The 15645-nt window shown below is 38.6% G+C and overlaps 1 protein-coding gene across 1 annotated transcript in view; it reads right to left on the bottom strand.

Moving 5' to 3' along the window:
- Positions 1-15645, bottom strand: part of LOC146163885 (uncharacterized) — a 59282-nt gene that overhangs the window by 35915 nt on the left and 7722 nt on the right. The window contains exons 6-15 of the mRNA XM_083380620.1: positions 15344-15405; positions 14870-15033; positions 14391-14477; positions 14115-14275; positions 11662-11855; positions 10772-10916; positions 10561-10694; positions 10219-10320; positions 256-388; positions 24-134 (exon numbers count right to left, since the gene is read on the bottom strand). Coding sequence (XP_083236746.1) covers positions 24-134; positions 256-388; positions 10219-10320; positions 10561-10694; positions 10772-10916; positions 11662-11855; positions 14115-14275; positions 14391-14477; positions 14870-15033; positions 15344-15405 — 1293 coding nt within the window. The remainder of the gene's footprint in view (positions 1-23; positions 135-255; positions 389-10218; positions 10321-10560; positions 10695-10771; positions 10917-11661; positions 11856-14114; positions 14276-14390; positions 14478-14869; positions 15034-15343; positions 15406-15645) is intronic.

The raw sequence follows: 15645 nt of genomic DNA, 5'->3' as shown, positions 1-15645 counted from the left end.
AAACTGCGCCCGAAATCTCTTACCGCACTCCACTTCGTCACTGTCATCTGCACAGTCTCGGCTTTTATCACAATGCTTGCTGCCAGCGATACAACTCCCATTCCAGCACCGAAACTGACCAGAGCTACATTTTGCTGGATTTAAATGACAAAAATGTATACATTTATCTGAACTGTACAAAATGTTGCGTTTTTTTTTTTTGATAAATTGATAACTTTTTTCTTATATGTATAAATGTAAACATGGTATACTAACGTTCGGTTGTCCACGTTAAACTGAATCCCCTTGTTGGCGTGTTTGCTTCGTTGTGATAAATGATGACAATCGCGTTTGAAGAAGCTTCAAACGGGCGCACAGTTTCGGTGCCACAATACTTTCTATCTGAGAACTATAAAGACAATTGACGCATTTAAAAATAAATTATTATTCTTAGTTATGGAAAGCCAAAGCCGAAAAACTAACACCTTATGGATTTTAATGAGAAGTATGTATTAGACAAAGGCCCATTCTAACGGTATGACGTTGATTCACATCAACTTTTCAAATGAAATAAAAACATTGCTTTTTATTTAGCAACTTATGATTTGAAATAATTCACGATTTACTGAACTTTCTATTTTACACAGCTACTTTGTGATTGTAATGACTATTTTGCAATCCATTGGTCCACTTTGCAATTCACATATCCTATTTTTGACTACCTAAACAAATTTTATTTACAACTTTTAGACATATAATAGCAAAACAGCTTTCGAAACGGCAACTATTAAGACAGCAACTTTTCATTTGACATCATAAAACCCTAAAGATGCTACGCTATTCCCCATGTTGCCAAGTCACTGGCCTTTTTCTCATGCCATTCGCCAAGTGGCTCTTCAATTCAGCATGTTGTGAAAAACGCAAAGATTTCATTCGACGTTATGCTATTTGATTTGTACGCCCAGTGTCCACAAATTTAAAACAATTGTGGCATTGTCACGTCAAAATCACCTGTGGTAATTTTCAGCTACTAATGCTTTATTGTTAACTAGACGAAATACCTGGCGTTGCCCAGGTTAAAAAGAAATTTTTGCTTATGCCTAAACGTTTGAACTGAGTGTCACTAAATAGAAATTTCAAATCATGTGATGTGAAGTCGGTTAACTATAGCGCACAACACTTGGCTAAGCATGCAATACATCTTTTAAGTAACGAAAACCCGTGACATTTGTCACTTGAGAATAACTCCCCAACGTAAAACTTTAGGTTGCAGCAGCAATTGCTTAGACTTACTTGATAGCGTCATGTTTAAGCAAATACGTAATCCCGGTGCTAAACTGCGTCAAACGTGAGAAAAATCCTCATTGAAAAAACAAATGCTTACTGTAAATTACTGCAATAAACGCAATATCTCGCGAACTCTGCTGAGAAGTCATTAGGATTTGGCCTCAATCACTTTCGCTAACAAACGGCTTAAAAATAAAAATTGAATTCTTCGTAAATTTGCGAACTCTACCTAAATTTTACGCGTAAACAGGCATCAATAAGTTCCTAAACATAACTTGGTTAGTGTGACGTCATATCGTGGGAACAACTACTTCCGGATCCTTTTGGTTTGTCGTCAGTCAAGTTACGCTCAGATTTTGTAACCAAACAAGGCGACAATACCAAAGTTTGACACGGTGTCAATCATAGAGAACTAAACTTTAAAACGGAATTTTATGAAGTTAAGGTAGTTACGTTATTTTCCGTTAAACAATGTTTTGTAGTACGCAAGTCTAGAATCCTACCACAATACTTCGGCTTTTTGCCTGAATTTAGAATTGTGTAGTTGCCCTTGTGCTGGGTCTACCCTAATAATAAACACACCGTCAGAAAGAGCCAACCCTCTTCTGTATAGCGAGAGCAAAAATAAATCCCTATATGCATGGTGCGACGCCTAGCGGAACTCTTAGCGTACCCTATATTATAAAATACCTGTCACTTGGTGGCAGCACAGAAACTCTGGTCGAGTCTTGGAGTAACCTTATTCTATTCCTAAAACGTAACTATGAGTGCTTAGTGCATTAGCCATTTTTTACAAAGTCCATTCATTGAGGGTAATTTTTCTGGAATATATACGGCCGCCTAGCATACGAAATTGCATTGACGTGCGCAAAGACCATCTGCATTTTTATGTTTGACACTGATGTATTTGATTAAAACAGTTGCTGGACCAATCGCGCATACTGGTCATAGAGGTCCTTGGACTGATATAGCCAATTGAGAGAAGCGTGGTCAGTCCGCAAAGTAAAACCTTGTCTTAGGAGATAGCAGCGAAATACCTTGGTGGCATAAACGACCGCTAATAATTTTTTGCGCCTGGTGGAATAATTTCGTCCTGATTTAGTTCTGCTGCCATAGGCTATGACATGTTCTTTTCCCTCTTTCCACTACGGTAACACACATCCAATGGCAAAATAAGACGCCGTTCTATGCCATTCAAAACAATACGCATTAGTCGCTGGAAACCAGCAGCGGAATTGCAAAGACCCATTGGCATCACATTGAACTCGAACATACCCATGTGGCTCGCGAAAGCGGTCCTTTTCGCGGGAAGTCTTATCCATAGGAATTTGCCAATACGCAGATTTAAATAGTGTAGGCTACTAAAATAGGTGGAGTTAGATAAAATATCGAGGCTTCGGTCTACTGTAGCTGTTTTTCTTTGTCACCTCATTTAGGCCCCGATAATCAATGCAAAAACGAGTTTCATCTGATTTTTCCTCACGAGTACTATCGGGCTCGACCATGGGAATGACGATGGACGTATAAAACCTTGGGTCTTCATCTCGTAGACGATTTCTTGCACTTTCTTCTTCTCAGGTGGTGCCATCCGACGAAAGGGTTGACGCACTGGGCGAGCATCTCTGGTGTTAATCACATGTTCGACGAGATCAGTTCGACCTATTTCTGCAGAGTGGGTCGCAAACGATCTGTGACCATGTTGCAAAAGGTCTGTATCCGTGCGAGCTCGCTTGTTGTAAGACCGCCACCAATTTCAATTTCGTCTGTAAAATTCTTGTGGTTTTCTTCAGTTGGGCATACGAAGCTGACGCTCTGTTGGGTAGAACAAGAAAAGTCCACGCTTCCGCGGTCATTACAATAACATGGGTGTGTTTAGTTTGTGACCTATTGTGGCATGGGCAAATGACAGGATTTCGGGACACTACGACAGGTTACGTTTAACTTTAGCCTTCAAACAGTTCCATACCTTTCTCGTATGATGGTAACTGCTAAGCCCGTATCAACAAGGGCGCGCACTGACAGGTTTTCTATCATAATATTAACGAAGGAATGAGGCCTTTGACCAGATGCGATTTGTACGATAGACTGTTTAGGTAAATCACCGAGGTCAAACCTGCTAGCGTCCTGGTCCAGTGGCTGGTAATAGCCGGAGCGAAGGTCGGCTACCTCTTGTCGTAAATGGTCGATCGTTTCCATAAAATCCCCTATTTGGCGTTGGAATTCCTTTCGGAAAGCTGTTTTTTTTATTTTTTTTTTTTCAGGCAAGAAACTCAGAATAAAGTTATACCCACGTCAATGCTTTAAGCTACCGTTTATTTGTTAGAGTGAATATGGGAGAGCTACCACCTCCGGTCAACCGTTTCATCCAATAAGGGAGAGGTACGGAATCCATATGGAGGGGAGGCGCCGGGTTGAATGGGTATAAGACGGGGTCTGCAGAAACACTCTCCGTCGTAGCATTATTGCTAATTTGGCCTACATTCTGTGAGGGCTGGCACGCAATTCTGGGCGTAGCCATCTTTACGGCTTTAGTAAAGTCGCGCTTTTTTGACACGTTCTTACTAATTGCAGTGGCGAGTGTTCTGTCGCTCAAGCCGCGCAGTAGAACCATACATAACCTCATTTTTTACTGTAGGCTTGTCGCCGCCGTCTGGGTACGCTTGTTCGCCATCGTTTCGCAAACGTATTCTCTTATGCTTTCGTTAACCATTTGACCACTTTCTAGCAACTGGTCACGTTTATCAACGCTTTGGTAAAGCAAGTTCAATTATAGCGCACCGTATGTCATGCCACGGGTGTTGGCTTCAAGTGACCTACTGCCTCTGAATAGCTGCAAGGCGTGGAGCTTGGTGCAGATGGTACACCTGGTAAATCTCCCAGAACTGCGGGTGGGGTACCATATACCAGTTCTGTCGACGACGTGTGTAGGTCCTCCTTTGGAGCGGTCCGTATGCCCAGTAGCACCCATGGAAGTTGATCAACCCAGTTGAGTCCGTTTAGGCGAGCCATCAACGCAGACTTTAGATGGCGTTGGAATCTCTCGACGAGTCCATTTGACTAGGGATGATAAGAAGTGGTGCGATGAATTTTCACACCGAGCGTGTTAATTATACTTGACTATAGTTGTGAAGTGAACTGGTGGCGCCACGATCTGATGTAATGTCCGCGGGGACACCGAAGCGGCTTACCCAGTTGCTAATAATACACGTGTACAAGTAACGGTCGTTGCGTCTGGCATCAGAACAACTTCCGGCGAACGTTTAAATATATCCACCATTGTTAATAGAAAGCTGTAAACTTGACATGAAGGCAGAGAACCAACAATATATATGTTCAAAAGATCGAAAGGCTTACCTGGATCTGCATACCTTACCAGCGGAGCTGCATTGCTTAGCCCACCAACCGACTTGTTTGTGGAGGCCGTGCCGAACATATTTTGAGGATATGATTTTTCTAGTGGTCCGAATAGACGAGTGCGATAAGCCATGTTTGACGTCAAAAAGTTTGCTCTGACAAGGTTGTAGTATAATGGGTCGATGATATCCGGTGGACGTATCACATAATAAAACAACTCTTGACGAGCCAAGCGGACTCTGTTCGATATATAGGCCATAGATAGCTGTCGTGTAAGCTTCAACTTCCGCACATTATGGATGACAAGCGAGAAAGTGAATCGGCCGCACAGTTGTTTTTACAAATATGCTGTACATCCGTAGTAAACTCAGCAAAAACGCGAAGGTTAAAGGTTTGTGGCCGGTAAAGCGGTAAACCTACGCCCTTCTAAAAAGTACTGAAAATATCGGACCGCCTGGTTAAGGACAAGTATAGTTCCCTGTCGAACATGCTGTACCTTGTTTCTGGTGGCGGCGAATAACGACTGAAAATGCTAACGGTTTCCAAACACCATCAATTTACTGTTCCAAAACGCCGCCAATAGCTTTATCCGAAGCATCCACTCCATCCGTTTGATGGTAGATGGTACAGGACATTATCTGATGATTTATACCTTTTGAGGAAGTGGTGCTGCTCCATTCTTGTTGATATGATGCCTTCAAAAGTCACTTTCTGCGACATCGAATATGCCATTGTTTGCGTTAATACCTAACCCATGTTGAACTAAACGGCGAAACAGTTGTCGCAAATTCTGCCTGTGCTCTTGGACAGATGAGCTGGCCACAAGTATATCATCAATGTAGACGAAGACAAATGTCAGGTCTTGGCAAACCGTATCCATAAGACGCTGAAATGCCTGCGCTGCGTTCTTGATCCCGAAAGGCATTCGTATGAATTCAAATTAGCCAAATGGGCTTATGTTTGCGGTCTTGGGAATATCTTTCTGTGCCACTGTGCCACTTCAACCTGGTGATTGTGCCACTGTGCCACTTCAACCTGGAGATACCAGCGTACTAGATCAAGTTTTGAAAATACATTTGCGCCAGACAGGAGCGCAGAAAAATCTTGTATATGAGGAATTGCGTAGCGACCTGGTTCTGTGACTGCATTAAGTCGACGATAATCGCCACAAGCGCAAGGGTGATTAATAACCAACAGCTTGCGGAACGCCGAATAAAATCCATTTCCAACATTTTGCTGAATTCAGCTTTTGCAAGTTGCAATTTTTCTGGTGGCAGTCTTCGTGCTCTTGCGTGAATCGAATGAACTGCGGTAAGAATATGACGTCCACACCATGTTTCGTCAAGGTTTGCAAAAAGCTTGTAGCCTACAGGAATTCTGAGGAAACTCCATGATTATGTCATTGTAGCGACTTTTCAACTTTGCTACTGTGTACAATCCTTGAGGCGCTTGTGACGCTGTATGCAAGGCGATGCTAGTGAACGACATAGCATTTACAAGGCGTCGGCGCCGCAGTGCCCCCAACGTGAGTGAGCTCTGAGAAAATCAACGCCAAAGAGGGGACGGGAGCCATTCGCTAAAATAAATTTCCAACAAAGTGTGCCTGAAACCATAAACGCGGACACGACGTAGTAATATTTTGTGTCATCAGCAGTTATTCGTTTCAGATCGAAGTGTGCTACGGTCTGCTGAAACCACACGCGCGGTTTGAAGTCCAGAAAATTGGTAGTTTTAAAGAAAGAGCGTTTTGTTGTTTGGGCAAAAAGCCGAAATATTGTGGTAGGATTCTAGACTTGCGCACGTCAATGCAATTTCGTATGCTAGGCGGCCGTAGCTATTTCATCAAAATTACCGCCAAAGAATCGACTCTGTAAAGTAAGGTTAATGCACTAAGCACTTATAGTTACGTTTTAGGAATAGAATAAGGCTACCTCAAGACTCGACCAGAGTTTCTGTGCTGCCACCTAGTGGCAAGAGATTTATAATATAGGGTACACGAAGAGTTCCGCTAGGCGTCGCACCATGCATATAGGGATTTATTTTTGCTCTTGCTATATAGAAGAGGGTTGGCTCTTTCTGACGGTGTGTTTATCATTAGGGTAGACCCAGCACAAGGGCAACTACACAATTCTAAATTCGGGCAAAAAGCCGAAATATTGTGGTAGGATTCTAGACTTGCGCACGTCAATGCAATTTCGTATGCTAGGCGGCCGTAGCTATTTCATCAAAATTACCCCCAAAGAATCGACTCTGTAAAGAAAGGCTAATGCACTAAGCACTTATAGTTACATTTCAAGAATAGAATAAGGCTACCCCAAGACTCGATCGGAGTTTCTGTGCTGCCACCTAGTGGCAAGAGATTTATAATATAGGGTACGCTAAGAGTTCCGCTAGGCGTCGCACCATGCATATAGGGATTTATTTTTGCTCTTGCTATATAGAAGAGGGTTGGCTCTTTCTGACGGTGTGTTTATCATTAGGGTAGACCCAGCACAAGGGTAACTACACAATTCTAAATTCAGGCAAAAAGCCGAAATATTGTGGTAGGATTCTAGACTTGCGCACGTCAATGCAATTTCGTATGCTAGGCGGCCGTAGATATTTCATCAAAATTACACACAAAGAATCGACTCTGTAAAGAAAGGCTAACGCACTAAGCACTCATATTTACGTTTTAGGAATAGAATAAGGCTACCCCAAGACTCGATCGGAGTTTCTGTGCTTCCACCTAGTGGCAAGTATTTTATAATATAGGGTACGCTAAGAGTTCCGCTAGGCGTCGCACCATGCATATAGGGGTTTATTTTTGCTCTCGCTGTGCAGAAGAGGGTTGGCTCTTTCTGACGGTGTGTTTATCATTAGGGTAGACCCAGCACAAGTGCAACTACACAATTCTAAATTTTCGGGCAAAATAATGCAAACATATATGACCGTGAACCTTCAATAAAATACGCCAGGTGTCGCCACTTGCAAGATAATACCCCCCTGTACAAATTTATTGGGAAAATGCTTTCACCTTTGGGAAAAATTTGGCCAGCCTAACCAGCTTTATTTTTCCTTTTGGAATTTACATTTAAAAAAACTAAATTTTGCTACTGTTCCTTCTACCGCAAAAAAAAAAAAAAAAGTGGTAGGATTCTAGACAAGCGCCCAAAACACCAACGGTTTAAAGTTAAACCATTTAAGAATGTTATAAATTTAATAGAACGTTAGAAGAACTCTCTTAAAACTCAAATTGCGTGTAAAAATTACTATAGTATAGCATATTATTTAACTGATAAAAATGACAATGACTTTTTCAAAAGGATCCGGAAGTAATATTTTCCAACGGTATGACGTATGGTCTAGCCAAGCGAATAGTCTTAGTTGGAAACCTTAAAATTTTACTTTATGAAGCAAATGTACTCAATTTATTTTTTTATTTTCCGGCAGGTAAATTAAACTCGGTCTTTTACTTACTGTTGTACCATGTTGAAATTTGCATTGTAATATTTTGTGAATCGCATCGAGTGTGACGTAACACTATGATGCAAACCATTGTAAACAGAAACTGAACATTTCAACAGTGAGGTTGGAACTCACGAAACCTGTTCTCTACCACTGAGGTTAAGCGGCGCAACGTTAAACTGCTTGAAATTTATATTATAATCATCACCGACTGTGCGAACATCTTACTTACATCTCACAAACTTTCTCTTTTGTTATGTAGATGGCTTTACAGAAGTAATTTAAAGCCTAATTTAAACCAGATGTGTGAGGTTTGGGGGGAAAAATATTTAAATTCAAGCTAATATTTTTTTTAAATTTATTTAAACCCAAGCTAATATTTGACAAATGCTGTGTTGACTGTTGTAGATGTACAATGTACATATAAACATTAACTCAGTATGTAGTAATTTTATGAATCGTCATTATTGATCATTGTCACGGCGATTGTTTTCTTTCTGTCAACAATAGCTAGCCTGAAAATAATGTTATAATTACAGTGTGACTTCGTACCTACACAAATTTTAATTGAAGATCCAGTCACAAACGTTTCGGTGATATTTGTGCTATTTTGCTGTTTGCTGTTGTAAAATGTATATATAATTTGCCCATTCGTTAATTTTGAAAAAACGCTCACTCCCCTGCATACTGTTCAGAAAATTTTATACTGCAGAGGAATGTTACAAAAACATGTTAGAATGCGATCTAAGTAGTAAAGTTGGACTGATATTCAGATTTCATGCAAAATTAGATATAAGACCAAGAGATGAATAATTACAAAAGTGGTGGGAAAAACAAAAATCAAGAAAAGAGGCAGCAGAAAAAATAAAAAAAGTTTTTGCAGAATCGAAGAACTTAATGATGTACTGATCCAATAATGATGTACTGATTTGAGTCGTTTTTCACTTTAATACTGCCAAGTGGAAAACATCTTGATATCGATTTTTGTTACTTCGAAGGTATGTATTACCGACTATAAATTCAAACGGCATTGTACTAAGTTCTAATTTTTGTGTTAACAACAGAATGGTAAAAATAAAACTCGATTGGTTGTGCTATTTACCTTCATCAAAAATTCGTAATGGAACGGATAAAACTAGTCCGGCACTGTAGGACAGCAAAATTACTTTAAATAAGCCAACAGATTTGCTTGAGGTCTAATGATTTTGTTCAAATAAGGTCCGATATCAAGAATTCGAGGCAAGAGGTAGAATATTGAATGGCTGATATCATTATATTAAAGATATTTTAAGAAAGAAAAAATAAAAGTGCGATTGGTGAGCGAGGAGAAATCTGAAAACCTATCATCTGACTAACTGAGAAGATTTAAAGAAGATTCGTATTTGCTTTTTTCGTTTCTGGCGAAACTAGATACCAAGTATAACCGTAATACTAAAATAAGTGCTGACACCTTGCTTCAGGCTACCCAGATGATCTATAAAACATTAATTATTTTTTCTGAACTGCTACAAGAACACACTTTCAACGTCGAAAGTAGCAAATAAGCTTAAATGTTTAGATTTATTTAGGAAAATGAGTTCATGTATGCGTTTCCTAAAGTATCTGTTACAGTAAGAAAGTATCTTTATTGTCTGATGATTACAAATTGTTTAGTCGAACGCTCATTTTCAGTTCTTAAAAGTGTAAAGAATCAAATGCGTTCATTTATGGACCAAAATTGCATTCCTTAGCTCTACTCTGTATTGAAAACTAGATTTTGGGTAAAAATGCGATAAAGTTATCAACAGCTTTGCTTTATCTGAAGCTAGAAAACATGTCAATTAAATATTTTTTTAAGTGAATAAATCAATGTTATTGTATGGTAAAGTGGTTGGAACAATAAACAGAACAATAGGTCTCTGAATCACATACAGCCCCAGGTCCATTAAGACCTTAATCCGGCCCTGCTCGTCCTGCCAATTGAAGCATTAAAGCGTGTCACCAATAATAAACTTTGGTTGAATACCTTTGTAAGGGTTTGGGGAAGAGAACCACGTAGGAGATCGCGTTTTTAAATAGTTAAACCTGAAGTACATGATTGGGCGTCTGCGACCTAGGGAGCGGATCAAGTAGACGCTGCTGACTACCGTGCTACAGTGATAAAATACAAACCAGTTTCGCAGCGGTCGAATTTCCATCGTGTATGGCGAGGTACGACGGATCACAAAGTTGTGAGTAGGGCAACTCGAAGTCCGTGATTCGTAGGACCAGCAACTAAAAAAATTGTTTGGGTTGAAAGTGTGGAATTCATGCTCAAAATATTTATAAAAATATATATGTATGAGTTGATTGCGTAGAAGGCACAATTCGTTTCAACCTCTAATCTACAATTTAAATTAGTAAATGCGGGTACGTGCAAGTTAAAGTAAATGCAGGTACGTGTAAGTTAAAGGTTGTCCTTTTAAATGATAAATCACCACACTTTTTCAACATATCATAATAGTTGATTCTAACCGTATCTTCTGGACCCGTGATTGACCAGCGACATTCAAAATTGGTTGGACCGTCCAGTGGATAATTCGGTGACGATAATTGACCACCAGAACCGCTGACATCGGCCCCACATTTAGATAAAATTAAATTCATACCTAAGCATGATAAAAGTCAAGTTGTGCTTCAATTTATATTCTTAAACCTAAAGCAGTTTTTTATCAGTTAAACTCACTAGATTCTATCCAACTGCTAAAGTATGAGACATCGGTGTAAAACGAAGCGCTCTTTTCCTCGGAACATAAACTGAAGGACGCAATCCCAGATTGAAACCAAGTGGATTCGTTTTTTAGGCAGTTCAGGGGACCTCCCCAATCTTTCTGTTGTGACATAAGGCCACGCGCAAAATAACACAGTTTTAGAAAGCAAAATAAATAAACAACAAAACATTCGTTAGTAGCCTACTGCACGAGTTAAAATAAAAATACTGAAAAAAAATAAGTTGTCATATAACTTTAAAGAAAATATTTATTTTGGGTCAAAACGTTACAAAATATCTCGATTTTGTGGTGGCAAGTTGCTTCCACTCCATACTGAAAATAACTATTTTTTAGATTTTAATTAGTCATTTTAGATTACTGAAAATTTTTAACTACTGAATTTTTAAGGGCTTTTGAAATACGATTGTAAACGTATTAAAAGAACTTCCAAATTTCCGATATCGTGACTTAATTCCCGCCCATGGTGCGCTACAGCATTGTTGAAGACAATTTTAATAAAAAGTGATCAGTGTTTTTTTAAGGTGTTTTGGGGGACCGAAACGTTCCCCAAATTTCTCCAGCGGTTTCCCAAAAAATAATAAATAATCGTTTAAGCAAATATGGCTATTTTTTGGTATTTAAATGAAACACTTGCGGTCTCTTAAAACTACTTAGCGGTCACCCAAACCAAACCTTTAAAAAAAACCTGAAAGTGATGTATATTAATATATTTAATAGTTGTAATATGCCTGTAAAGACAAATCTGATTTTGAATAATTAAAATATATTTAAAGAAAATATATATATTTTTTGACCAACACAAAATGAAGTTCAAACATCCCAAATAAGCAGTCACGGCGCTTACGTCGCAAATGCCAACGCTCCCTTTCAAAATTCCAGCGCAAAATTGCCCTCCTGGAATCGAGGTAACGTTTGGCGACCCTTGCATCTGGCGCAATTTGTTGTACTCTGCCAAACAAGTGGCGCTGTCCAAAATTGGAAGACGGACTTGCTGTGGCGATTCATAGAAGAACGGATAATTATTTCCACTGCCAGAGTCTGTGAATAACAAGGCACTTTCGAAAATTTGTTTACAAAATAGCCGGCTCGTGGTTCATAAGAAACTCGTGAAAAAGGTGTATGTTACATCGCAAATCTACATTTTGTGAACAGTTCCCCTTTTGTAGAATTTAAGTGGTTAAAAACACAGCCTCATGTGGTCACGAGGTCATCTCATTTTTTTTGGAAACGTAGCCGTTTGTTATGCTAAGTGTTAAAAGCGTTATTGTTAAAGCTATTACATAAGTAATTTAAAGCTTTAGTAAGTGTTGTGTTGACTGTTGTAGATGTGTACATGTAAGCATTAACTCAGTAACAGCAAAATAATCTAGCAAAGCTAGCAATTCAGGTCAGACACATTAACCAGATCTTAAAAGATATATATATATTTCGCCAACTAAGGCATCGTCAGTATATCTGAATAAAAACAAACGCAACAGTATAAGAAAGACTCAGAAACATTAAAGATTAAATAAAACAAAGTAAAATAACTAAAATATAAAAGCTATTAAATAGTAATGACATCCAAGTTGTACGACCCTTGTACAGAAACAATAAGAACGGGTCGAGAGAAAGCGCAAAAACAACAGCACAAAACGGCAGGGCGAAAAGAAAAAATGGAGTAGAGGCGTAAGGAAACGATCGTGTTGCTCGTCCAACCTATTGCAGCATTAAAGCGTGTCCACCAATCGTTGGGTTGGTGACAGTTTTGGGGAAGAAAACAGGCATTTGTTTTAACAAGTTGTACTTTTCTATTGATTTAGTACAAGAAAAGCATTTTGTACAGTGTACGGTAGTTTTTTGCGACATATTTTTTGGATTACAATGCTCAAATAATTGATAGTAAACTTAAATTTATTTCAATGTGACATTGCTTTCTTTAAATTCAAATCAAGGTACATCGGTTTTAAATCTTGTCACAGGCCTTGCTTGCACAAAAATCTTGAGCTAACTAATCTAGTATAGGGGTTGAATATATAAGGAACCTTCCAAATAAAATGGTTACCTATAAATTAGATCAAGGGTCTCAAACTCAAATTGCTCTGAGGGCCAAATGAGGACGTGTAAAATGCCCAAGGGCCGAAATTCACAATAAAATGTCAACCATTAAGAACCCGTAATAAGAACACATGTAGGGTGATTTTAGGCTATAGTCATTTGTACTTACTACTTTACTGGCAGCGTTTTTCAAGGACAAGGATCTCGATATTGGGCTTCAAATTGTCAGCAGAAACAAATCTCAGAGTTGCTTGCAGATGTGAACTGCCTAATATTGGCAAAGAAACTTCTTTGTTTGCAAAATGCTGGTTTTAGTTGTTTAACTTTTTATGTTTTTTACTTTGCCCTGGTAAGCATCTTATTTTTTGCGGTGCATTGTTTCGAAGTGCAAACCGTGGTTATACTTCTTCATAACAGCGATCTTCTGCCGGCAAATAAGGTAATAACTAGTACCTCTGACCGCGGTGACAAAACATAACTCATCCCACTTATCTTGAAAAACTTTTCTTTCGTCTGTGATTTTTTTCATTTTTGAAGCAAAAGACAAGTGTAATTGAGCTTTTTAAGCTATAGAAATTTATTTCAATACTAGGCTAGAACAATAAAAGCCTACAATTCGACAATCAATTTATACATTATGAGATGACCAATGACACTAACACCTGACTGACGCACTTTCCAGCGTTATTGTGACAACTGTACAGAGTTGAATAGGCAATGTGACGTAATAGTACATCTTTTACCACATAAATGGTAGCGTTTGAAAGTGATATGAGAGTGAAGTTTAATGAGTATAGTTTCAGGTTTTTGAAGCAATTTCAGAGTGAATTTTAACTTTCAAATCTGATAGAAAAAGATATGTGGCACTTAAATATTGTCAAATACTTGGAAATCCAAAATTTCTACACGGGCCGCACAAAATGTTCTCGCGGGCCGCGTGTTTGAAACCCTTGAATTAGATAAAGGTCATTTTGACCAGTTTGGTGTATTTTTACGACTTTCGAAATGCCAGATTACAATATTGATAGTTTCAGGAGAATAAATTTAACAAATAATAAAATTTAAAGCTTTAATGATATTAATGGATAATTATGCTCGCATACGAATGCAATTGGAACATGATAATTTCACCTAAATGAATGTCTGACTCTCTGTGCATGTCTAAATGTAGACAACGGCTTTACGTTGAAACCCCCCACATTTTTTCACCCGTTTAGCTATAATATATAATGTATATGTTACAAGCAAAATAGCAAATACCTTGGTCACCATCGCCAACAGCGATACACGTTGTGCCGACAGATGGATTAAAGAGGCTGCTTCCACCCGAGTTGCTGAGGCAAACTGGTCGCAAGTTTAAATTGAACGCGAATGAACCGACGATTTTGATTAACCCGATGTTATTTCCTGCTAGAATGTCACTGCGCGAAAAATAGGTTGCCAGTTTGTTTTACTAAGGTTTTGATGAGTGAAAACTTTTGAGATAACTAGAGTAAACTTCAGCGTTAATTAACTATTGTACAAGTGTTAACTTACAAACGATTGAAATCTTTGTGTATCACCACGTCTGAAGCCTGATAGTTTTGTGAGTAAGACGAACGATGGTAGACGTGGAGATCGCTCCTAAAAATACGCCACAAATGGTTGTACCAAATTGTAATTTTTAGTTAAGCACAGGTTTGTAAGCTATGGTAACACTATATAACAAACCCCTAAGATAAAATTACGTAAAAATCACGCCATTGCAAATTGAATTTTAGGTTTTCAACACTCATTGTTTAACAGAGACAAATAAAACTTTTTGCCTGATTTATGTGATTGTTTAGCAGCTCGTTTTGTCCCACTAACAGTTTAGTTATTTTGCCGAATGCTTTCAAAACTTTGCTACACACAAATACAAAAAATGGTTTAGGTGTGGCTTCGGTTCGGTTCGCCTATTTGAAGGCAACAATCTATTACACTGGCAGTTAGTGCAAACCAATCCAAAAACCAAGATTTCAGAGCAAGTAACTTACGCGCAAGTTCCCTGCAAACAGCCTGCGGCGGTTAGGACCCAGTTTGCGTTTATGATAGTTCCTCCGCAAGCCGGCCGTGAGTAGTATGACGTATCCCGGTGAACTCGTACCTGCCAAGGCCACGCCCCATAGGTCGACTCGTCACCGCCCAGAATTTTTGGAGTCTGTTGCACCAAACAATGTTGCAAGGTATATTTAAACAATCCCTTTTTTACTATTTACTTCACAAAACCCAAAATTTACCAATACCAAAAACTAAATTAAGTGAGGTTTCTTAAAACGTTTTTACGTAGCCTATTTGCGAAAACCGTTCATTATTATATAACATTCAGCTATATACCACGAGACCGATTTCCCTAGATAATTATATTTACGAAACCTAAAAAATAGTATGTAAAGATCTACACTGCACAAACCAACTTTATTAAAAAACGAAACATTGAGTTAACAAAATGTTCAAATAGAGATGCTTACCCAGGTAAAACCAGGTGCAACTGGGGTTTTACCACATTGATCAAACGATGTCGAGTTTTGTGCTTTAAGACATACGGAAAATAAATTAGATCTTTAAAAAAATTTGAACGACCTGTTTGTTTTTATTATTCAACAATTGTATGAGTGTGATTAAATTAAGTTGTACAATTTAAAAAACAAATGTTTTATGGATTGCATTTAACGTCATTTATAGTATGGGTTTACTAATGTTTTAAGTGGTTAAACAACTTGGTGTTCACTTAACTTGCAAATGAATTAGGCATACGATTCGGTTGAAATCT

This window comes from Ascidiella aspersa, chromosome 2 (assembly GCF_963924565.1).
Source record: "Ascidiella aspersa chromosome 2, kaAscAspe10.2, whole genome shotgun sequence".
In the NCBI taxonomy this organism is placed as follows: Eukaryota; Metazoa; Chordata; class Ascidiacea; order Phlebobranchia; family Ascidiidae; genus Ascidiella; species Ascidiella aspersa.
This window is presented reverse-complemented; position numbering and strand designations above follow the sequence as displayed.